At 35.4% G+C, this 25,220-nt stretch overlaps 4 protein-coding genes across 5 annotated transcripts; 2 read left to right on the forward strand and 2 right to left on the reverse strand.

Annotated features, from left to right (window-relative positions):
• Positions 1 to 8,677, reverse strand: LOC128161474 (universal stress protein in QAH/OAS sulfhydrylase 3'region-like). Its single transcript, XM_052824750.1, has 5 exons — positions 8,508 to 8,677; positions 2,911 to 3,023; positions 2,528 to 2,623; positions 1,704 to 1,813; positions 1 to 367 (listed from the first exon to the last, which is right to left on the reverse strand). Exons 2-5 carry the CDS (start codon positions 2,990 to 2,992, stop codon positions 158 to 160), a joined length of 498 nt encoding a protein of 165 aa, XP_052680710.1. The 5' UTR covers positions 2,993 to 3,023; positions 8,508 to 8,677; the 3' UTR covers positions 1 to 157.
• LOC128161473 (uncharacterized) lies at positions 3,606 to 6,350 on the reverse strand. Its single transcript, XM_052824749.1, has one exon. The coding sequence runs from the start codon at positions 6,123 to 6,125 to the stop codon at positions 5,349 to 5,351; it is 777 nt and encodes a 258-aa protein (XP_052680709.1). The 5' UTR covers positions 6,126 to 6,350; the 3' UTR covers positions 3,606 to 5,348.
• Positions 8,678 to 11,613: 2,936 nt separating the features above from the next.
• Positions 11,614 to 15,600, forward strand: LOC128161689 (heat shock 70 kDa protein 12A-like). The gene is made up of 4 exons (XM_052825055.1): positions 11,614 to 12,002; positions 12,405 to 12,623; positions 13,273 to 13,429; positions 13,662 to 15,600. Exons 1-4 carry the CDS (start codon positions 11,622 to 11,624, stop codon positions 14,720 to 14,722), a joined length of 1,818 nt encoding a protein of 605 aa, XP_052681015.1. The 5' UTR covers positions 11,614 to 11,621; the 3' UTR covers positions 14,723 to 15,600.
• A 1,476-nt stretch (positions 15,601 to 17,076) lies between these two features.
• LOC128161164 (heat shock 70 kDa protein 12A-like) lies at positions 17,077 to 21,660 on the forward strand. Of its 2 annotated transcripts, none has more exons than XM_052824393.1 (5): positions 17,077 to 17,371; positions 18,222 to 18,575; positions 18,798 to 19,016; positions 19,300 to 19,456; positions 20,091 to 21,659. In XM_052824393.1, exons 2-5 carry the CDS (start codon positions 18,228 to 18,230, stop codon positions 21,146 to 21,148), a joined length of 1,782 nt encoding a protein of 593 aa, XP_052680353.1. In that variant the 5' UTR covers positions 17,077 to 17,371; positions 18,222 to 18,227; the 3' UTR covers positions 21,149 to 21,659. The 2 variants fall into 2 exon arrangements, with proteins under 2 accessions (XP_052680353.1, XP_052680354.1); XM_052824394.1 differs by lacking the exon at positions 17,077 to 17,371 and adding an exon at positions 17,637 to 17,664 and having other exon boundaries at positions 20,091 to 21,660.
• The last annotated feature ends 3,560 nt before the right edge of the window (positions 21,661 to 25,220 follow it).

Raw genomic sequence — 25,220 nt, forward strand, 5'->3', positions numbered from 1 at the left:
TATAATATACTGTTTTACTTTATTGATCTTAAAACATTAAAAAAGTGCAAAACATAACTTCAAAAAGTAACTTCACACAACAAATCGTTAAATAAAATGTGTGCATTATACATGTATACATCAAACGACGTGTGGAAAATAATAAAAACGCATTTTTTTATTTTGGTCGGTGCTTTGGTGGACAGATAAGAACCGGAACTGTGGAATGGTGAAGAACATAGTCACTAACACTTCCGGTTATCGTCCGCCTCATGGCTCCCTCCCCACGTGACCCCATCACAATCAGGTCGGCGCCCAGCTCCTCCGCGATACGAACTATTCCTTCTCCCGGCTTATCCGCATGGACGCTCCGAACTTTTCCCTCTAACTATAGTGTAAATAAATAAAATAAATAAAAAAATTGTGGGTTTTTTTCTGTTTGAATTTTCTTTCTTTCTTAACTCGTCTATTTAAAATATCAAACTAAATGATCCAGAAAGGTAGATTAAAAAACAACACTTTTCTTTTAAAGTATTCGAATATGTATCATTATATTTAAAATGCATATATTTACATTCAGTGTACACGTGTATGTTATAAATATGTCATATTGCAATTCTAAAAATCAAAATCAGTTAAAAATATATTTACTTCTTTAACAAGTGTATTTCAATTATTATTGCATCTCCATATCTAACAAATTAATGCTTTGTAAAATGTCGATCGATGCTTTAGATAATTAGATATCTTTTCAAATTGAACAATAAACGTGATTCCCTCTGAATAGCAGACGCTGTCCTTGCATTTTTATTTTCGAGAAACTGTTTACCTTTGCTTAGCTATATTTCGAATTCGACGTAATTAATATGCTGAAGCATTACACGCGAGAATGATATTACAGTTTTTTTAAGGGCAATATCACTATTTCCTGTGAAAAATAACTGTTTTTGGGGAGCACATTAAAAATTTTTTTGGTATGATTCAGTAATTTTCAAGGCATAGTAATAAAATTATCGCATCTATGACATAACGAGAAATCATATTCAAAAATGTTATATTTCCTATTTTGTTTGCATTAGAAATCTACCACTCTCAATGTCCTACGAGGGGTTATTTTGACGCGATAAACGTTGAAATGTGACGTCACGAGAAAATATCAAAGTTCACGCTTGTGACTGTTACAGAGGTTCTCCCATGCAAACATTTTTAATTACTTTAATTACTTTAGTTTAAGCATTGAATGGTCATTTTGGGATATTGTCTGTCATTTATCAGACAAGGTCATGCAGACGCGCGGTAAATTTATCTGCACGGCCTGGTGTGTTATAGGACCGACGACATCCCAAAATACGCATTAAATGCTTAAACTAAATTATTATACCACATGTCTATCAAAACACCATTTTTCATGTATGTCGTTTAGAATAGTTAGAAATATTTTAGCTAGGTTTTCCTAAATTTGCATTTTTTAAATCAAAGATACCAGAATTTTAACTAAATATCGTAAAATATTACAAGTTTCCGCTTCTTAAAAAGCTGTTGCCGATATCGTATATTAAGTACACAATACATCTTTGTTTGATTTAACCACAATTCTAAACAAGTAAAACATATACAGTTGCCAAATTTCATCAATTGGGTAAACACAATTATAGCAATTCTAAAGCCGCCATTATCTTCACAGCTTGGTCCCACTATTTGTTCTGATCGATAGATACACTTACACAGTATGCTTTCATTAAGAGAGCCAAATCGTACAATTTGTTTTCCGTTTCTATTTTGTGGTTGGCGTATGCTGCTCTTACAGCGTTCACATCAATAGCAAAAGGAATGTCTGAAAACAATAAACATTTCTTAAATATTTTATAACTAAACATTGATAAATGTCCATGCTTTTTTTTCTTTCTTTTTTTTTTTTTGCTTCTTAAAGCGTAACGTTAAAGTTTGTGAAATGTTTCACATGATTGCGCTTCAGAATGAGTGTAAATATTCATCACATATTGGCATTAAACCATTATAAAAAATTGATTTTGAGAATATGTGCACGTCAATTTTCTTCCGTAATTTAGTGAAGAGCTTATATGTATAAAATGCATAGACTGTTTTATTTCCATGCAGAAAATTGTTTCATACTTTTTGCTGATGTAAACTTCAGCAAATGATAATGATATTCTTTGTACTCGACATCCATTTAAACAAATACCTTTAAAACGAAAATTGTTACATTTATCATATTTTTTGTTAAAAGAAGACATTAAATATGGGTACAAATACATTTTACTTGTCTTATATTCTTATTCTTGACACTTTGGTTTTAAATTATATAGTATTACAAATGTGATAAGTTAAAAGATCTAAACCTTATGCGTGTAAAATGCAAGAAACCTTGTAATATCGGAAAATTATGCAACAACGCAAAAGTTCACTTTATCAGCAATGGTGCAGATTTATAAAAATTGCATGTAGCACCTTGCTGCAGTTCTGAGTTTTACTGAGATCGGAATAAAATCACAACAGATGTTGCTTTCATGGACAGCTTGTCCCTTACCCTGAAACCAAGGGGCGGTATAGATGCTTCGATATATTTCCACTGCATGAATCAACGTTATACGGTCATCCTCCATTTTGGCCCGAGTACGATACCCTTAAAACAAATTAAATTTTTGAGGTGTTTGTAACATTGGCAAACATTTTCAAAAATATGTTTGATATTATTTTAATAGCAATTTATCTTTTCCAGCAAACATGATTGCTTGAGCAGCATAGCGAATTCACTATAGAATTTTTTTGAATACTCTTCATTAAATATCATATTTTTGTTGGATTATGCACAAAACTTACATGTATTACACTATATTTTGTTATCTTAAACATTATTATTAGTTTACTACTGCAATATTCAGACACAATTGATGTTCACAAAAGACTTACAACTGAAGGCATTCAAAGAGGCCTCGCTACCATCCATTGCTATGACAACGGTACGTCGTTTCTTGGTACTGGCCGTAGCCATGGTACATGTAATTCAAGTCGTCTGCTCACAACTAAAATTAACAAAATTTACATTTTTTGTTGTTAGCCATGAACATCGAATCGAACATTTAAATTATTCATTAAACAGAATTTTCATCCGACCAAAAGTTCAAAGACGTATGACATGATTCAATTTACTTCATTACTCTCTATCCACTATATAACTACTTTTCTTTAATCATTGAATATATATAAAAAAAAAAAATTTCCAAAAGCATTTGCTTTTTGAGTTTACAAAGCTTTGAAAAAAATTAATCGGGCCTGAACTACCTAGAATTTTATTGTCCTGATAATATTTCTTTTTTTATATAATTGCTCCTTCTTTTTTAATCATGGCGATAAGCAGGTATTAACAATTGTAACCCATCAGAATACAAAACGTTTACTTCTACTCCACAAATAGCTGCAGTATCAAAGACACTGATAGAGTTATGAGATAAACAAATTCTCAGAGCACAGAGACCTCGGGCTTGGTGGCATATCAAAAGAAGTTGGTTAATGAATGGAAGGGAATTAAATCTATACGTCTGAGGCAAATGGAATGCATTTTACAATATTTGTTTATTAAACCACGATTACAAACGGATTTTATGTAATATTGTTGATCTGTCTAGGATTGATAGAAAAATATAAAACTTGGTTGTGTGTATGTACTGCCATTTATTTTTGCTAATAAGAAAAATTAGGCAATAAGGGGAGGTCTTCAAACAGTCATAATATCCATTACCAGACATTGAATGTAAGTTATAAGAGGTGAGCAAATGACCTCCCCCATATTAAACAAAGATGTATACATTATAACATGTACCAAATATACATGCAACAAAAATATTGTTGAACAAAAACAGCATTTCATACATCAACAGCAACAAACATGTGTAATACATTGCAAAATAAATCCCCAACTACAATGGTGATGAAGGGGAAGGAGGGTGGGTTGACTGCGGTGTTTACAAACTTGTTGACAGCTGACAGTTAAAGTGACGTAGTCAAAACATCGCGCGACTAAATGCCGCACTCTGATTGGCTAATGTAGACAAAAAGGAAGATCAGCTAAATACTCAAAAGTACTCAAAAATTAGAATTACAATTATATTACGACTAGACTACTATTTTTGGTACCAGCATAAAAATAACATATCACAATTTACATAAATGCTATTATTTACAATAATGCTGTATTATGTAATATTGTTGATCTGTCTAGGATTGATAGAAAAATATAAAACTTGGTTGTGTGTATGTACTGCCATTTATTTTTGCTAATAAGAAAAATTAGGCAATAAGGGGAGGTCTTCAAACAGTCATAATATCCATTACCAGACATTGAATGTAAGTTATAAGAGGTGAGCAAATGACCTCCCCCATATTAAACAAAGATGTATACATTATAACATGTACCAAATATACATGCAACAAAAATATTGTTGAACAAAAACAGCCACCAAAAGCAAACAGCAGGTTTGCACAAAAAGACCCCACACAAAGTGGACTAGCCAGATCATGGTAGTCAACAAATGAAATATGGCAGTACATACAACACATATGGCAATGACTTACCCCTGCCTTATATGGAGATATAGATATTAATATATCATGAAGGCACAGATTAACCAAACCAGTTTGAATACCACTAGGAACATCTTATTTTTAATTACCTTGCAAGTATAAACACATCAGTTGACTTCTGCCCTGTGTTAAAATAACAGCCGCTATATAATATACATGTTAAAAGTTTGTTATACTATCAAACATGTTTTAAAGACAGATATACATGTAATCAAACATTTTCAGATGAACCAGTAGGCACATATGTTACTCAAATGACAAAATCAAACAACAGAGACAATGGTTAAAAAAAAAATATACAGCACATAAACACATCAGTTTACTTCTGACCTGTGTTATGTTATGTGTAACCACATCATGCACATAGTATAGATAAATGTTATACATGAATCACACTTTGAATAATGTCCAATATAAGACAAATGATAGGGAATTGTGATGAGAACTGAATTTTGACATACAACAAATCTATGCATTGAATTAAAAACACAAACAATGCATATCAGATACAATTATAATACACAGCAGTTAACTTCTGAACTGTGAAAATCTTACAAGAAAAATATATATACATAGCATTTGCTATACATATTCAAAATGTAAAGCTTGACAAACGTGTGTATCTGCAAATAGCATCAGATTTTCATCTTCCCATTTATTGAATGCGGTTTTCAGAATAACCCAAATGTGCTGCATGAGTGTCTGCCCCTATCCTGAAGCTGTGACCCTTGTATAGAGCAGGGTTCAAACCAACAAAATCAATAATACTAGTAAGATTTTTCACTGCAAATGTTGGACATGGCAATACATTTACCTCTTAATTCTTCAATAGGTTTTTGCCAATCTACAGCCAAAGACTCCCTAAACTTTCTGAAAGATTCGTCATATGATCTCCAAGCAACATCCCCATGCAGTCTTTGCATTTCTCTAATAAAGCTCATGTATTTTAATAAATGGGGAGTTTCTGATGGGTGTTTCTGAATTCTAATGTTAATAAAGATAAGAAAGGAATCAGTCCACTGACTGATGAACATGGGGGTTTTTGATTTTAAACTTTGCTGCACATTAATGACCCCTGGAGTAATGCACAACATAAGAGGTTCTTCATCTTGGTGCGACAATAATACTTTTAAATCAAAAAATTCATTCGACCAAATTTTTGCCTTTATCTTTTGTGGTATTGTCGCACCAAGAGGAATACCTTCTGTTACAGAGATAAGATTATCAGAATTGAAGAAACCTTTGTTTGTGCCTACTGGCTCACCTGTGTTTTCTAAAAGTTGAGATACAACTGACAATATAGGGTTATCTTGCATAGACGAAGAAGCAGTCGTTGGTGCAGGTAACTCATTGACGGTGTTTGCATATGTAGCAGATGCAGCATTTTCTAGGGGTACCACTGTACTGCTTGATGCATCAGAGTTGGGTTTTTGCAATTTAACAATTTCTTGCGCAAGTCTTTGGTAATCGATTGGTTCAGCCTGTGGTTTATGTTTTGCTCTAGTACCTTCACTTGTCTCCACAGGATGTTTGCGTTTTGGCATGGTAACGCCTACAAGATATTTCAAAACTGTTAAAATCAATTTTCTAAATGTACCCAATATACAATTAATGCAACTTTTGAGTGTACAAATTTTCACTCAAATCATGCGGATATAGGTGCACACGAGCTAATTATTATGTGATTAATTGCAATTTTTGACACACAAACATTAAATAGGAAAATGAAATTATAGGACTTGCGCCAAAACAGTGTATATCTTTCGATTCACATGTAAACTTACATACAATTACATGTAACAATACAAATAAAGCATGTGTGCATGAATCTGCATGTGCATTAGTAATAGTCCACATGACCATGAGTGAGAAACAGAAAAAATAGTCCACACGACTCTGCATGCTGACCAGAAAAATAGTGCAAATGACTCTGCACGTGAACCAGAAAAAATATTGCACACGACTGTGCATGGGAATCAAAATTAGTACACACGACTCTGCACGTGAATCAAAATTAGTACACACGACTGTGCATGTGAATCAAAATTAGTACACACGACTCTGCATGTGAATCAAAATTAGTACCGGTACACACGACTCTGCATGTGAATCAAAATTAGTACCGGTACACACGACTCTGCATGTGAATCAAAATTAGTACACACGACTCTGCATGTGAATCAAAATTAGTACACAGGACTCTGCATGTGAATCAAAATTAGTACACACGACTCTGCATGTGAATCAAAATTAGAACACACGACTCTGCATGTGAACCAGAAATATACTGTAGTACACATGACTCTGCATGTGAACCAGACAAATAGTACACACGACTCTGCATGTGAACCAGAAAAATAAACCACATGACTCTGCATGTGAATCAATTACACAGGACTCTGCATGTGAACCAGACAAATAGTACACACGACTCTGCATGTGAACCAGAAAAATAGTACACATAACTCTGTATGTGCATCAGAAAAGGGGTACACACGTCTCTGCATGTGAACCGTAAAATAGTACACATGACCCTGCATGTGAACAGGAAAAAAAAAAAAATAAATAAATAAATACATATGAACATTCTTTATACACCTACCAGCTATATAATTGTGAATTTAATGCATATGCCTGTGAATATATTGAACACTATGAATGCAATTTAGCTCAAAGAATAATAAAAATATGTCAGACTGCTTATCTTGAATGTTGAAGGACAGCTATTCTAATGTTGTGAAGGTATTTCTCCATGTGGCGAGAACCAGATTCAATGTTGACCCCCATCTCTCCCCAGGTAGGTCAGGTCCGCCCAGAAACCACGATGAGACCAAAAATGAATTCCATGAAGCTTTTCAGTCTCTGACTTGAGCTGGCTGTTCACAGTCATGACAATGATGACATCATTGAAGGATGTCCGAGAGGCCCATGGTTGACGTCTAAGTAGTTGCCCTATAATAACTGTAAGGATACCAACCCCCTCATTGAGGTATTCCGCATATGACAAAATGTCAGTAGTCACTTTCCGTGGATCCGCATGGCACAAGTCATTTTCACGGATGAAACACACAGTGTGAGGTTTGAGGAAATTCAGAAATTCCGTAGATCGTGAGAGTTGTTCGAACGGCGAATGAACGAATGACCGATTATACGTGTACAAACATCTATCGCCATTGTCTGGACGGAGCCTGCCTCGGGGAAATTAAATAACCACTAGAGATAGTATTACCTCCAACAAAAACTTGACTGCGGTGTTTACAAACTTGTTGACAGCTGACAGTTAAAGTGACGTAGTCAAAACATCGCGCGACTAAATGCCGCACTCTGATTGGCTAATGTAGACAAAAAGGAAGATCAGCTAAATACTCAAAAGTACTCAAAAATTAGAATTACAATTATATTACGACTAGACTACTATTTTTGGTACCAGCATAAAAATAACATATCACAATTTACATAAATGCTATTATTTACAATAATGCTGTATTTTTTAAAGTATTCATCAAAAATTACTTTTCAAGATTTCTTAAGAATTACAAAACAATGTATATTGTCTGTTGATTATACAGAGTTGAAAAACAATAGAGACGACAATACGATTAATTTATTGATTCTACGGCTGTAATAGAGCTTTATTATTTTTACTGCGACATAAGTTAATTAGATTTACTGTATGTAACACAGGCATATAATATGATAACAGACTCGATGTGAAATTCCCCAAGGCACTTGGCTTTTTTTAATCAATCAAGTTACGGGAAACAGCTAGCGTATGGCTTAACACACAGGAATCAATATAAACACACGATGTAGATGCTACCGACAGCGAAATGTATAAACTTTTATTTTCGCAAAAAACAGCATTGCATAAATTGCATGATACAATATTCTATTAAGCATACAGACGAAGAAAATGTATTACTTACGCTAGAACATCAAATACTCGGTAAATTGATAAACACAATCTCAATCCATGACACACAGCCACTTAAGATAGGTCATGATATGGCTTCTGTGTTCTCTCTCCGTTTGTTTCATCTTTTCTGTGGCTGTTGATGAGAACGCGTGTGTTCGTTCTCGAGTAAGCAGGGAGCAAAAGATCACGTGCCTTGTAGATCAGCATCGTTAGCAGCGGCAATTGAATCGCGAACGCAGACAAAACATTTGTCGGCATGTGTTTATATAACGTGCACCTAGTTAGTAGCATGGTGATTTGTTTTAATCAAGAATTAGGATATTAACTTGCACATAATTCGATTAATTAATTGTTGAACGCGTCATATTATTTAGGTATACTCTGATTTATTGTAAGTAATTTCAAATGAAAATAAGTTACGGATTAATAATGTTTATCAAAATTTTAAAAACAACATAACAACAAAATAATGCTACTGTACATGAATTATTAGAGCAATACAATGCACTTTGCTCAAATCTTTGAGTTTATTTGGCATTGGCATTGGTGAACGCTACATTTAATAAGAAATAAATGCCGAACAAAACTCGAAAGAAAAAATATAAATTATAATTGACCGAAAGCAAACTGAGAAGACTTAGTCAGGCTCCGTAAAAAATTGTCTCTGACAGTTATTGTATAAACAGTTGATTCATAACGTTATAAAAGTTATGAGCTTGTGTCGTCATGTTCAGAAAAATGTTCGATTTATTCTCGTATGATGGTCAAAGCAGATAATATCCTTGTAAAACAAGCCTCTATCGACAATTTTCCGCCTGCCAACTCTGGATGAAGAAGTGTCGAGATGAACGATGTAATGAAATATTTATCGCTGAAAGTCAAAATAGGTCCGCAATGATTATACGGTATGATCATACTGATCGAATTAAACCGTAACGTATGTTCAAGTTCAGTGCATTCACGAAAACTTTAATGAAGATATAACTTGAAGGAAAATCGAATTAAATTAAATGTAGATTACCAATTAGGAATATAAAGCTATGGAATGCTGCAGTAGCTTTGTTCGTGACATGTGAATATGAGTTTTAATTGAGCGCAATAATCTTCTTTTTTCATAACAATTATAAAATATTCCACATTTGCTTGGAAGGGCGCGTAATTTTCTTTTATACAATTTTTTTTTTGAATAGGTGGATAGTTGATATATGAGGAGTACCAAAAATGATTTGACTTAATGGTAGCCAATAGCATTTCTGCCCTTCTTTGATTTGTGACAATGTTTCATAATTTTTATTTCGAAAACCTTTTTTGTGAAATATTAAATTTCATAATTAGCTTTTTTAATGATCTGTTGTCATTTACTGTCATTGAAATTTAAACACAATTTTTAACAAATACCTTTAAAACTCAAGATTCAAATCATCAACAAAAGTTGCAATCGATACAAATTAAAACATCCATGTGAAAACAGAAATACATGTGTAAAATTAGCTAAAATGAAGAGCAAAACGCTTTTCAAAGGAAAAATAGTCACAAAACTTGAGAAATACGGTAGTTAGATATTCTAAAAAGAAAGTACATAATTATGAAAAAACTTCATCTTATAGAAAATCACGTTCATTTTCTAAAATATATAATATCCTCTTGAAAAGCATCCCAATATACGGGAGATTATAAAATGTTTGAAAAACCGTAATGACAATTATAGGGTCAAAATGTTTAAAACACATTTAGAATTGCTAAAGAAAACATATGAAAATGAATGTTCCTAAGAACTAGATTGCATTTCATTACAAACATTCTGGCATAGAGTATTTTTATATTGGTAAAACTGTGACCTCTGACCAACACTGGGGACCCAAAATGTGTTCAAAATTCAATATTGGAATATAAAAGGAACAAACCTAATAATCTTATTTTCTTGTATACGGCAATGCTACATGTAGTATCTGAGGAACTGTAGCATTGCGTAAAAATTCCGGTCGACATGCCGTAGAAGAGTTCAAAATCCTACATTTTGTGGCGAATAAACCTTGCGCTAATCTTCAATTGATTAACATAATTATGATCACGTCTTTATATACCTTTCGCAATTTATACCAAACAGAATTGTTCAGTTTTATCAAATTTGTGTTCTCTTTACTTGCCTCGAAAATTCTTTTTTTAAACCCCTCACTAGCTATAGTGAATTACGGAGTGCGATTTGCATACATTATCAAATGCGAGTCTCGATCTGAACGCAAATTTAACATACCGCAGAAAATCTGACACAATGTTTGATGTAAAAAAAAATGACGATATCAGAAGTTAATTGTTAAGAAGCAAGAAATAGTGTGGTATCGTATTTGCACAAAATGTGTAGGCATATTTGTCAATCATTCAAAAAAATAGTTGTTAGTGAGGAAAACTTTATTATTTTTTTCCCCTAAAATATAAATATACAATAGTTATCTAAATTAGTATAACTAAGATCATATATATCAAAACCATTGTCAGCCAGAGTGTTCTTGGTACATGTACCAATCAGTTCCATATTTAATCTTTTGCAGGTCGATATCCGTGGAGCATATATCCAACTGGGAGATTCGGGTATTTAAAAAAAAAAGCTTGATGCAGTTTAAATGTCCAATATATTGATTAGTTCGAACTGGTACATGTAGTAAGGTGGGGTTTTTTTTCACTTTCGATTTGAAATTCATATCTAAATAAATTAAAGATGTTAGAAAGGTAAGAATCATAATGTTTAATATAATGTTTGATTCAGGATGTTGAAATTGCTTAAATTTTGAATTATGATTTTTTATTCATACATAATGTTCAACGATTTTCTTTGTAAAATCAATGGATATGTAAATATAATTCTGGTTCATAAAACAAGTTTCGCTTTCTTACATAAAACATATATACATATTTTACGAAGTGAACGTATGTCACAAATACAGGTCAAGCGTATATCTAATACAGTTTTATATACACTAATCTATTAAAAGAATATCAACATCTTATAAATACGTCTGGAAATAAACAGAGCTAGTTTCGTTTTAATTCTTCTTTTACAGATAATATCCGTATTTAGATTTAAAACTGTGTCACTTAGTACAATTGAATTCTTCTCTGTCGTAAAATGTCTGACGAACCAGCAGGGATATGGATTCCTCCCTGTAGTCAGCCTACAGAGGAACATACAGACACGACAGCGTTATCAGATGAGATTCTCCTGGTGGCCGCTCTGGATTTTGGTACAACGTATTCAGGAATAGCTTGGTCTTTTACCAGGGAGTTTGAAAAGTACCCTCTCCGTATCAACAGTTTGATGTGGTCACCCATTGTAGGACCGTCACAAGCGACTTTCAAGACACCGACAGTACTGCTGTTGAAATCTAATAAGGAAGTTGTCGCATTTGGTTATGCTGCAGAAGAACAATACGGAGAACTAGCAGACGATAATGCTCACCATGGGTACTACTTTTACAGAAACTTCAAGATGCTGTTGTATGAAAATGAGGTAATCTTTTATTTTTATGTGCATTCTTCGTAAAGGGAACAATTTTACGCTTAAAGTGTATGTTCTTTGGTAAAGAAATATGATTGATTTTTTTATATATCCTAAAATTAAATGTTATAAACTTTTACAAGATAAGATATGTATTCAACCCCAGTAGCCACGTCACAGTTATATTTAACGCCATTGTGTTTCGATTACAATATCATATTTTAAATCACATGTACGTTACTATCGTATGACATTAATTTTGTATATAAAGGGTTTAATAAAAATATGTATAGCAGCGAGAATATGTAGGCGATATCAAAATAGAAGATGACACCATGATGTGTGGATAATATGTATTTTAACTTACTGACCCATCTTATTTCATTGTATATACTTTCTCTTTTTATCTGCAAGACTCTTCGAAATGACACCGTTCTTGTTGATGACGAGGGACACGCTATGCAAGCGAAAGATATATTTGGACACAGCATTAGGTATATGAAGAAGCGGCTTTTGGACGATCTCCAGGCTAGAGGAAACATGATACGAGATGAAAACATCATGTGGGTGGTCACGATTCCTGCAATTTGGAACGATGGTGCAAAGCAGTTTATGAGAGAGGCCGCGATAATGGTAAATCTTACTCATGATGTTAAACAACCACTACAGATATATATTAAAGATTGCAGTTATATGAATGACAAGAGACAAGTAATAATTGTTTAAATCTGCACTAAGGTACATCATAATTGTGTAACTATCTCAAACAAATGTTCTTTTGTTATACTTCTTATAATGATCCAGTGATAAGATATACTGAAGATATTCAGGAGCCATATTAATGTTTAAAAGTAGAGATATGATTTTCAGGTATCTAAAGTTGTAATCATTTTATGAAAGAACCAACTTAAAACGGAAATACAAGCATAAAATTACTGTTAATTTCTTATTTTACGCGAATACTTAATTCCGCTGTTTTGGATCAGACCGCGAGAATATAAAATCGCGAAAACCATGTTTTGCTGTAATTTTACATAGTTCGAAATTTTAAAATTCTTTAATATCGTACCCGGCTGTTCATGAAACTTTTTTGTACCTATTTATTCAATCAGAAAATCCAAAAATATATAGCTCATGCTTTTGAAAGTGTGAACTTCTATGGTTGAAATACTTCACGCGATGGAACTTGAAATTAGGTAGAAAAAAATATAAAGATAGAAAAAAAATATATCCAATAAAAGAACATGTCATTAATAATTGTATACATCAATCTTTCATTTAGGCAGGGATTCCGGTTAAACAATTCCGGCTAGCATTAGAACCCGAAGCTGCATCCATATATGCTAAAGAAGTACTGATAGAGAGAACAAGGGGTAATATTCATCAACAGATGCCGTCTTTTGAACAGGGGACCAAATATATAGTCCTTGATCTCGGAGGTAAATACAAGTACAACAACAAATAGTTTTGCAAGTAAAATATAATTCCATTAGCAGAGTAATTCCATTAGCAGATACAAGACATATTTAGAATTTGTTTAACTTTAGAGTGAATTCCAATCATTGTCATTTCTGTATTTTTTAACACACTACACAATTGCAATGAATAGAACCATTTCACTTGAAATATAACTGTCATCTGATACAAAAAAAAAGTAAATTGTCATTGAAGGTGGAACTGTCGACATCTCTCTGAAGGAAATAGCAGAAGGAAATAACATTAAGGAGATTCACCATGCCACTGGTGGGCCCTGGGGAGGATTGACTGTCAACAAAGAATTTATGGCTTTTTTAGAGAGCTTGATCGGAAAAGACGTTCTGGAAGAGCTAAAAAAGAATCATAAATCAGCCTTGCTGGACTTAGAAAGGGATGTTGAGGCCAAGAAGAGAAATATTAGCGGAGACAAAGATGGTCGTATTCTTATCCAAATTCCCGCCGAACTGCTTGAAATTTTTGAAAATAAGAAAAACAAAAAGCTTATCAATGCAATTGCGTTTGAGACTAAGTATGCTGGGAAAATTGACATAAAGCGGAATTGTCTCCGCGTGGACAAATCAATTGTGGAAACATTTTTCAAGACCTGTCTGGATAGCATTGTAAACCATACAAGAACGCTTTTAGGAAAACCTGAAGCAGCTGGGCTTAAATATATGGTGCTCGTTGGCGGATTTGCGGAGTCAGAATACATAAGAGAGGAACTGCCAAAGGCTTTTGGTCAAAAGCTTCATGTTTTTATTCCAGACGAACCCTGGCTTGCGGTTATGCGCGGAGCTGTACTATTTGGACAAAATCCAACTGTCATTCAGACACGTATCTCCAAATTCACTTACGGAACCAACGTCATACGTTATTTCATGACAGACTACGATGACCCCCAGCACAAAATCGAAGAAGACGGACAGCCATATTGCAAAAATGTTTTCAATAAACTTGCAGAAATCGGACAGTCGTTCGAATTAGATGAACCTGTCTCCACTGAAGTCTTCGCACACCGAGCTGACATGAGGAAGATGAAGGTAAGGCTGTTCAAATCTACTGAAAAGGACCCTCGTTACGTCACAGATAAGAGCTGCACCCAGATTGGACAGATGGTGGTCGATATGCCAGGCTTTGGAATGGAGAGAATGGTCACGGTATCCCTCTGTTTTGGAGAAGAGGAGATAACCTGCAGTGGAAGAAACGAATCGCAAGAATCGGTGAACGTGAGTCTTAACCTTCTTGGAGATGGTTAAAGTCACTGTGAACGCTCCTTAAATGTTAAAGACATATATGTGATATTTTTCTTTCATATTGTTTACGGCGACTTATTACGGCCAATTATACACTTCAGATATTCAGAATATAATATATTTATACATTAGTGATATATTTATCTTAAAGACGGGTACATATGTGTTGTTTATTATTTCATATCTTAGGTATACATATATAATGTACATGTATATTTTGGGTTTATTTTACTTTCTACATTTTACACTCTCTTAGTCCGATTAATATTGTAGAATTTTTATTTAATATGTGATATCATTTTCTCTTTTGTATGAGACTCGATGGCATTACTTGTTCCGTGCGAATTGTCGATGTGCTTTAAAACAGTTAATGTCAGATATAGCTATAATTGCATATATACATGATTGTACATTACTTTATAAATTCTGAATACTTTTAGCATGCATTGTATATTAAACTATGATATTAGTAATTTTACGCTTATCACTAAAAATGATTATACTGCTTTTGAATCAACTAGTTGGTTAACTAGTAGGCGCTTAATTTCTTAATAGGAAAGGCTATTATAATATATAGAGATACAATATCTTCCAACATTTCACTAAACTATTAAGAATCACAAAAGTTACTCCCTAAATTTGGACAGACGAGTATGTCTATTAAGTTAATGTCGTACAAGTCGGAGCTCTCGTGACGTAACGGTGTACACTAACTGACCAACATACCGACAATTATATCGGTGTTTTAAGTTTATATGCATCTATTTATGTTGCTATTAAATAAACATATATCATCTTGTTATAAAATGCTATAAAATGTAACAACGGCATTGGTTAGCGGCTATGCTGTGTTCCGATTGTAGGTTCTTGAGCCTTTCCAGCAAGCAAAAATAAATAAATCCAATGAAATCAATTTATATAATCACAAAGTGTTGATATTAATTTTCTCTATATGTAACATATATAAAAAAGTATAGAAGGCTGCTGAATGACTCTGTGCTCATAGTAAAATATGAACAAATTGTTATTGAAATATCGATCTACACACATAGTATTATATATAGTTTATTTACACATTTTTCTCACTGCAGAAAGGTTGAACCATAGTGCTTAACTAATGTGTAGTTACGCCCAGAATGAAGAAAAAATGGTGAAACGGAAGTTTGAAACAAGTGTCATTGAGTTGTTGACAGCTGGATCTATATATTATGAAACGGCCTCCTTGCGAATCAGGAGAGAGCCAAACAATATAATGGCGGAAGGAAACGGAATCTATTCTTGTGTAATCAAAATTAAAATTAATTCAGAACAAAGCATTAGATGATAAAATCAATGACTTAGGAGTAAAGTGTTTAAGGTTGTGATATATGTATGACACAGCTTAATACTTACATTAATGGTCAATATTCCGGATGGGTTCATAGACACTTTCAATGATCAAAATGCAAGTGACAAGCTAGCAGATTTCACAATCGCATCTTATTCTTAATACTTTTCCTTAAGCTATGTATAAAGACCGTTTTCAATTTTCTATAACCCACTTAATCTAAATTAATGTGCATCAAACAACAACCTTGTTTTTATTTCCGTTAATGTATAATTAAATTTAAATTTAACGGGGAGATGGGTTGATATTTAAAACTACTATGTTTGGTATCTAATGGCGACCACTCATTTAAGAGTACAGTATAATTATATATATCATCAAAATCATGATATTTTTTTTCGTTTTGTCATAAAGGCAATTTTCGAAACAGCATCAAACCTATCAAGCTAACAAAAATTGTCTATTTAAATCAGGCGCGTACCATTAGGGAAGGGGCTGGGTTGGGGGGGGGGGTTGGCGCCTCCCCCCCCCTTCCCGAATTCTTTGCGCAGCAAACTTGTTTCTAAAATTCTGAAAATGAGGAAATAAACAGTGAAATTGAAGGTAAATGTATACTTTCTCCCTTCCCCCTCCCCCCACGGATAAGTATTTTCATGATTGTGTAAAGTAACCGGCTTTTTTCCTTTTTTCTTGTCAAAAATTTTTTTGATGAGTCTGCTCCCCTTAAAAAAACGCTGCTACGTGCCTGTAAATTCACATGACTTCAGATAATTTCTCATGAAAAACAATAGCTGTGATATCAACAGATGCCAAGGTGGAGAGTACAAGTATGTGACTTTGGATTAATTTTGACGTCACACTAAACTTTAGAAAATCCCAATTACAAAAGATTATACCGCGATTAAAATAATTGCATGAAATACAGACTCTATTTATGTGAATTTTAAGCGTTTCTTAAATTACCGTTCATGAATTGTTTCCTGTGTCGGTTCTATTTAAAGTCATCAGTCAGCTGTTCAATACTTCATACGTGTATCTCCTTCCGTAACCTAACACTTGAAAAAAAATGTACCTCATTTAAAGGCCACGGCATAAGATGGATGAATCACTGCAATCAACACGTTTTATGCAATATTTTTAAAAGAGGTTATTTAATTCCAACCATATATGCAGTTGTGATTCTTGATAAGATTGAAAGATAAAAATCTATTGAAAGGTATTGGCAACAATAGAATTCCTTGAAATTGACCGAAACTGAAAGTTGAGTGCATAAATTCCCAACAGAAACAAAAAATAAGAATTGTGGAGATTGCTTCGATAACAAGGTAGGGTAAAGGCACGTCAACCGTATAAAGATTTGTATAATTATTTAACCAAATCATAACCGTAGTCTTTCTATCAAAATATTCGAATTCAAATAAACCAAAAAACGTTAAGAAATATGCCATATGTTAAAGAACAGTTTAATTATCTATAAATTCATGTTTATTTCTGTTTATGTATCTGTCATTTTATTATATTTTTTTTTATGTATAACAATCACAGATCCATTGTTTTTTATGACGTTTATATTTCTATTTCCTGAAGTTTTCTGTCCAAGACAATCATCAGTAAAAGGGTAGGCCACTTGTTATTATTCTAAATGTAATTTAAGCAATACAAGGACGTGAAGTTTAATGCTTTTGAGTGCAATGTTCTGTGTTCCGGTTTTAGAGGATGTAAGATCTGCTAAATCATTGATTTCAATAGGTGTGATTTACAGCGTTGTATTTCCTTTAAAGGTCCATATCTTACGAGCATTAGTTTCTTTAAATCATTGCATGAACATGTGTAGTGATTTCTTTAAAAAGTGTCTCTCCTGGTTTTATCATCTTCCCAAGAGTTTCTGATCTGCTCCACTCTACATAAAGAGCGGCGCGGATCAGAAACCCTTGATTTGGGAAGATGTGGTTTTATATGTTACTTTTAAATTGTTACGTTACCATGCGTATTAAAAGTTGTGTTTTAATTAACACTGTAAACATAACTACCTACAGGAATGTCATTTTTCTAGAGCTTTTTTGTTAAAATTTTCACCTGAAATTTAATTGTTTGTTTGTTTGTTGTTGTTGTTTTTACAAATGTAAGATAATAAATACTTATTTTATAAATTAACAAGATACCTTCTGATTTCAGTCTGGTATGGCATGTGCATCCTCAGTACTAGGTTCTTTTTCTAACCTCCAAACGGAGGGAATTCAATTAGTGGTCGCTCTTGACGTCGGTACTACCCACGCAGGAATAGCTTGGTCTCTTTGCAGTGATTTCGAGAAGTATCCTTTACGCATCACCAGTCTGCAATGGCCGACCAATGTCGGCGCGTCACAAACCGCCTATAAAACGCCTTCTGTTCTCTTGGTGAAATCCAATGGAGAGTTCGTGGCGTTTGGTTACGATGCCGAGGAAAAGTACAGCGAGCTTGCAAACGACGATGCTCATTACGGATACTACTTCTTTAAAGACTTCAAAATGGCGCTTTACGAAAACGAGGTTATTATTACATGTATAAAATCGGTTTGAAATTAAAGGGATTTGTTTGTATTGACTATATTCTTTTTCCTGTTAGATATATGACATGTTATCCTTTGCAATGTTATATATCCATGTTTGTATTGATATATCGTTATTTACAACTAAAAAAAAATACGACTACATGCACGTATATGGGAAAACAAATAATACCTAATGCATATCTTTTATTGTTTTAATTAGAAACTTCGCAGTGATCATCTGTTCGTTGATGCCGAGGGACATGCAATGAAAACCAAAGACATTTTTGGACACATCATTCGGTACATGAAACAACGTCTTCTGGATGATCTGAAAACTAGAGGAAACACAGTCAAGAAGGATAATATTCTTTGGGTAGTTACAGTGCCTGCAATTTGGAACGACGGCGCGAAGCAGTTTATGAGAGAAGCTGCATTGGCGGTAAATGACGTCATTCAAACGTTTATGATATTTTTACATGTTTATGTATCCCTTGTTGATCATTTGTCAATTTCATTTCCACAAATCATTAAGATTTAGGCAGTAAAACACGAATAACGCGAAGCGTCATGGACGAGCGATTTTGTATAAATTTTGTTATAATCATGCAATTCGTTAATACAAGAGAGCATTGAGATTAAATACATTTTTAAGGTATATGAAATGAAACCGATTTCACTTTAAGTACTTGATGTAACCTGGTTTTTCTGTATTGCTTTTTTAGGCAGGCATATCAGAGAAGCGGTTACGACTTGCTCTGGAACCCGAAGCTGCGTCTATATACACAAGGGAAATCCTTTTAGAGAGATCAAGCACTGATGACCAAGAGGAATCCCTAGTGTTTAAACAGGGCATGAAGTACATCGTCATTGATCTTGGAGGTGTGTCTATTTATACATGTATATATATTCAGATCCCTTCTCCAGATGTTTATGATATTTTTAGGTTCTAAAGAGAGGGGCTGGATGGTCATAAAAAAACCCATAAGATCGACTCTATATTACGATAAATATTTTTGAACCTACCTTTAATCTTATAAATCAATATAAAGTGCTTTTTAAAAATTTCAAAAAATGAAAATATAAAAACTTCATCTTTATATAGAGAACTTTTTCTCAAAAATAATTGATTTTGTCTAAAAATAGCTATGATTATCTAGCCCGCCTTATATAGAACCTATATTACTCTGAATTACCGCTGAGTCCAATTTTCGTAGATTGTCATTTGTTAGTGATTCGGGGGAACAAAATCTCGAGGGTTCCCTTGACTGATTAACGAATTCATAATTTGTTTAGGATACTAATAATTGTGCGTACAAAATCCTTGAAAATGGATGTTTACTAGTACATAGCATAATGCATGTAAAATAATTCTATATTTGTGTCTTTCAATTATGACTTCGATCATTAAAGATCGGCATCTTATCAAATTCATCTAGTATTTCTGCGCCGATTAACTAATTTGATAACCTGTCTCGTCTTTAATTACATGCTACATGTATGTATTTGTAATTAGGTGGGACAATTGACTTTACCCTCAAAGAGGTTGTAGACGACAATACCATCAAAGACTTTCATCAGGCCACCGGAGGTCCCTGGGGAGGTCGCACGGTCAATCGGATGATCCTAGATTTCCTGGAAGATCTTTTGGGTAAAGACGTACTTGAGGAACTGAAAACAAACCACAAATCTTCCTGGTTAGAGTTAGAAAGAGAGGTCGAGTTGAAAAAGAAAAACGCAAAAGGAGACAAAGATGGACGCATTTTGATCCAAATGCCTGGCGAATTACTGGACGTGTTTGAGAAGAAAACGGGCAAAAAGCTAATAAATTCAACTGCGTTTGAGTCGAAGTACGCTGGGAAAATTGATATCAAAGGCAAAAAACTCAGAATAGATAAATGTATTGTTGAGTCTTGCTTTAAAAAGTGTCTGGAAGACATAATTCAACACACTAAAAGTATTCTAGAAAAACCAGAGGCCAAAGGAACGCAGTACATCATACTTGTTGGTGGCTTTGCCGAGTCAGAATACATGAAAACGGAAATGCCAAAAGCGTTTGAAGATTTCAAAGTCTTCATTCCTGATGAGCCATGGCTTGCTGTAATGCGCGGAGCAGTCATGTTCGGACAAAGGCCATCTGTCGTAGAGTCTAGAATTGCAAGGTATACGTACGGTATTGCAACCATCAGGTTTTTCCTTAAGGATTTCGACAACCCTAAGCACAGGATCTACGAGGACAACGTACCGTACTGCAGAAATGTATTTGACAAACTTGCGGAGGTTGGCCAGTCGTTTCGGCTGGGTGAAACCGTCACCACAGAGGTGTTTGCTCACAAAGAGTTTATGTCTAAAATGAAGGTCAAGGTGTTCAGATCTACTGAAAAGGATCCTCGTTACGTCACGGATGAAAGCTGCACAGCAATCGGAGAGATGCTTGTCGCTATGCCTGGCTATGGCAAGGATAGAAAAGTCACAGTTTCCCTTTGTTTTGGAGAGGAAGAAATTACCTGCAGTGGAATAAACGAATCAAATGAATCAGTGCACGTGAAACTTAATCTCCTCGCAGATAATTAGATTGATTGTGCATGGATACTACCTGTGCATGTGAAGTGAATATTTTTATCCTTGACGAAACATCGTTTTCAAAAGCACTGAAGATACGTGTACACAATGTGTGTATAATTTTTAGATCTAGAGAGACTAGAAAGAGATTAAGGATTATTTGATAGCAAATATTCACAAATTCATGGGGATGTAATGTTACAGTGTAGTGGATTTCATTGTATGATAAATGTGTTCATATTACGTTCAGTATGTATATTAGTTTGTGTGTGATGCCAGTAGATGTTGAAAATAGAAAATGAAAGAAAATATGATTTAAGTTTGGTTGAAAAAATAAAATATTAAAAAATGTATGTCTTGATCACAATAGTTCACAAAGACTAAAGTCCCTGAAGCATTTAAACTCGGGACCTGCAGATCAGAAGACCAAAGCTTTGCCCATTGTGCTACAGAACTAGACGGTGATCAATCAACAAGTACCGGTATTTCTTTTAAAGGAATCATAGGCATGTGTTATCATCGGTCAGCTTCATGTTAATTTAATGCGAAGCAGTACATGCAATAAACGTTTTGTTTCCGAAATAGCATAGGATAAATAAACTTTATTCTTTATAGACGAAGTGTACTTCGGATTAAAATTCTTAGACATGTAAAGAAAACGTGATTAACGCATAAGAATAATGTTTTCGTACTTTACGTGGTGTACACGATTTTTATCGTTGCATTCCTATCTAATAAACATCACTAAACAATCCAAAACTATATGAATATGAATATATCCAACGTTATTGACTCGCACAAAAACATATCTGTTAAATATCTGTAATAATTTGAATTGTTTCGAGAAGAATGATTCAATATAAAATAATTTTCAAACAAAACAATGGATTAGAGTTTTTATAATGCCAATGCTCCGGCCTGATGACTTTCAAATAAGTATTAATATGTCCATAAATGATAAACTCAACTCAACGTAATTAGATGCTACATAAAATGAAATCTCATCCACACTACAATGTATTTTAAGAAACGGTTTTACCAGATTATTATCAGTGAACAACAATGATATCTTAACCAAACTCACCGATACTCCAGTGAACCCAAGATGATACTATAAAAACCTTGGAATTGGCCCCCAATGATGCATTCTCAAAGAATTTTACTCAAGGTTACCCACAAATAAAAAGATTCAGAAATAAACCCCATTAATTAAGCTACAATATACGTACATTGTGTATACATTGTAAGAAAACTATTTATCCGAATATTTATCCAACTCAACCGAACCATATGCTTATGTACAATGATATACAAAAACGCGTTAAATTGCAAAGCGTATCAAGAAGAGACAATCAAATTGTTACACCAAGTGGGCGTTTTCGCATATTAATAATTTTTATAACATCTTACTAGTTTATTTCGAATTATTCAAAGGGTCATTTGACTACTAAGTATTCCCACCTCTTGAAAAGAACAGCCATGTTTTACAATAAAAAGAATTAATCTATATCTACAACAGTTGTTTTAGGTGTTTTCCCTACTATTTTCTGTAAAAGAATTACATTCTTCTTCTTAATGCATTTATGTGACAGTATGCAGTTTCGATTTAAAAACGGCAATTTTTAAGGAAAGGCAATAGTATATTAAAAAAAAATATTTGCACCAAATGAATTAATGCCACTTTGTTGAAAAGCTAATTTAACACCATTCACCTTATTATCCCACCACACCCTCTGATCCTTCTCTCTTAATCTTCTCACCAACTATGAACTTGTCCCACTCTTTTATCCTCTCTTTTGCCCCATCTCTTACACTTCTCTCTCTCTCTCTCTTTACTAGAATCTCTCTCTCTCCTCTCTCTCTCTCTCTCTCTCTCTCTCTCTCTCTCTCTCTCTCTCTCTCTGTAGTCATACTCCACCTATTTCTCTCGGTTTCCTCTATCGCCCTTTTCTCTCCCTCGCACCATTCACCGAACCATTCTCGTCCTACTCATCCCTCTCGTCCAGCTCTCTCACTTTAACTCCACTCTTTTACTACATTTTCCCCCTCTCTCCCAACTCTCGCGCTCGACTTTATCGCCCCTCTTGCATCCAAATTTTCCCATTTTGCCCCACCACCACTTTCTCGCCCCACCTATTCCACTAACTCAGCTAACTCTTTCCCCCTCTCTCTTACCAAATTATCTCGCCTTACTCAATCTTTCTCTCAATCTTATACCCCCTCGCCCCACTTTTTGCATTGCCTTACTCCCTCAACCCATTATTCTTACGTTCGGCACTCCCTCTCTATTTCCTTGCTATCGGCCAACTCCCTCCCAATTTTCTCGCCCAACTCATACCACCTCTAGCCTTTCTCACCCTACTCTATCATATACTCAGTCCAATACACATCCACCAACTCTCTCATTTTACTAACCCTTTCTCGACCATCTCTTTTCCCCTCGTCACAGTCTCTTATTCTAAAAGCAACTCTTTCTCGCCACTCTAGGTTGCATCACTAACACCATCCTCTCACAACACATTCTGGCCCTACTCTCTCATCGAACTTGCTTACTTAATCCTACCCTTCAAACTCACTCGTCCTTAGTCCTATTCTTCCGTTCAACTCACTCAACCTACTCACTCACCAAACTCACTTTCTCCATTTACTAGCTCGCCTCACTCTCTCAAAACTTGCTCAATTTACCCAACACGCTCTTTCACTATACTTTTTCACCACCCACACCCAACCCCTCCTACTTTCTACTCGCTCCACTCTCTTACTCACCCCTCTCATTTCACTCTCTTGCTGAATACTCTATCCCAATATACTCGCAACACTAATCAATCTTTCTCTCTTATTCATCCAGTCACTCAACTCTCTTACACCAATCTCGCATTTATCCAACCACTCTCTCTCGCCCCACTTACCCAACTCTCTCTCGCCCAACTCACTCCTCTCTCTCGCCTCACTTACTCCACTCCCTCGCCCTACTTTCTCGCCCACACCCTCTCTCTCTCTCTCTCTCGCCCAACTCACTACACTCGCCCTACTCGACTCTCGCCCCACTCACTCCACTCTCTCGCCCCACTTACACTTACCCATTCTCTCGCCCCACTCACTCTCGCTTCTCTCACTCCACTCTCTCTCTCGCGGCACTTACCCAACTCTCTACACTCTCTCGCCCCACTCTCACTCTCTCGCGCCCCATTCACTACACTCGCCCCACTCGACTCTTCTCGCACTCACTTCCCACCCTCTCTCTCTTTCGCCCAACTCACTCTCTCTCTCGCCTTACTCACTCCACTCTCTCGCCCCGATCACTCCACTCTCTCTCGCCCTACTTACTCACCCATTCTCTCGCCCCACTCACTCTCGCTTTACTCACTCCACTCTCTTACTCGCGGCGCTCACCCAACCCTCTCCACCCCACACTCTCACTCTCTCGCCCCACTCACTACACTCGCCTCTCTCCCCGCACTCTCCCCCTCTCTCTCTCTTGCCCCACTCACTCCACTCTCTCCCGCCCTACTCACTCCACTCTCTCCCGCCTTACTCACTCCACTCTCTCTCCCCAATCACTCCTCTCTCTCTCTTGCCCCACTTTTTCCCCACTCTCTCACTCAACCCACACTCTCACACGACCTTTTCTCTCATTTACCCCACTCTCTCCCTGCTCTCACTCCACTCACCCCACTCTCTCACCGCACTCTCTATCGCCCCACTCTCTCTCGCCCCTCTAAATACACTCGCCCTACTCGACTCTCTCGCCGCACTCTCTCGCCCCACTCACTCCACTCTCTCGCCTAACTCACTCCACTCTCTCGCCCCATCACTCCACTCACCCCATTCTCTCGCGCCCCACTCATTCTCTCTCTGCACTCTCACCCCATTTGCTCTACTCTTTCGCCCCACCAATTCCACTCTCTCTCGCCCCACTATCTCGTCCCACTCACCTTACTCTTTCGCCCCACTTACCCGACTCTCTCTCTCTCTCTTGCCCCCTCACTCCTCTCTCTCATCCACTTTCTTGCCCCACACACTCTCTCTCGCCCCACTCACTCCCCACCCTCTCTCTCGCCCCGTCACCCTACTCTTTCGCCCC

This window comes from Crassostrea angulata, chromosome 8, assembly GCF_025612915.1.
Source record: "Crassostrea angulata isolate pt1a10 chromosome 8, ASM2561291v2, whole genome shotgun sequence".
Taxonomy (NCBI): Eukaryota; Metazoa; Mollusca; class Bivalvia; order Ostreida; family Ostreidae; genus Magallana; species Magallana angulata.

Coding starts and splice junctions, on each gene's coding strand:
- LOC128161474 (XM_052824750.1), bottom strand. CDS start 2,992: ATGGCTACGGCCAGTACCAAGAAACGACGTACCGTTGTCATAGCAATG. Junction 2,624..2,910: donor CTCTTTGAATGCCTTCAGTT/GTAAGTCTTTTG, acceptor ATTTGTTTTAAG/GGTATCGTACTCGGGCCAAA. Junction 1,814..2,527: donor TACCGCCCCTTGGTTTCAGG/GTAAGGGACAAG, acceptor TATTGTTTTCAG/ACATTCCTTTTGCTATTGAT.
- LOC128161473 (XM_052824749.1), bottom strand. CDS start 6,125: ATGCCAAAACGCAAACATCCTGTGGAGACAAGTGAAGGTACTAGAGCA.
- LOC128161689 (XM_052825055.1), top strand. CDS start 11,622: ATGTCTGACGAACCAGCAGGGATATGGATTCCTCCCTGTAGTCAGCCT. Junction 12,003..12,404: donor TGCTGTTGTATGAAAATGAG/GTAATCTTTTAT, acceptor TTTATCTGCAAG/ACTCTTCGAAATGACACCGT. Junction 13,430..13,661: donor TATAGTCCTTGATCTCGGAG/GTAAATACAAGT, acceptor TTGTCATTGAAG/GTGGAACTGTCGACATCTCT.
- LOC128161164 (XM_052824393.1), top strand. CDS start 18,228: ATGGCATGTGCATCCTCAGTACTAGGTTCTTTTTCTAACCTCCAAACG. Junction 18,576..18,797: donor TGGCGCTTTACGAAAACGAG/GTTATTATTACA, acceptor TGTTTTAATTAG/AAACTTCGCAGTGATCATCT. Junction 19,017..19,299: donor TGAGAGAAGCTGCATTGGCG/GTAAATGACGTC, acceptor TTGCTTTTTTAG/GCAGGCATATCAGAGAAGCG.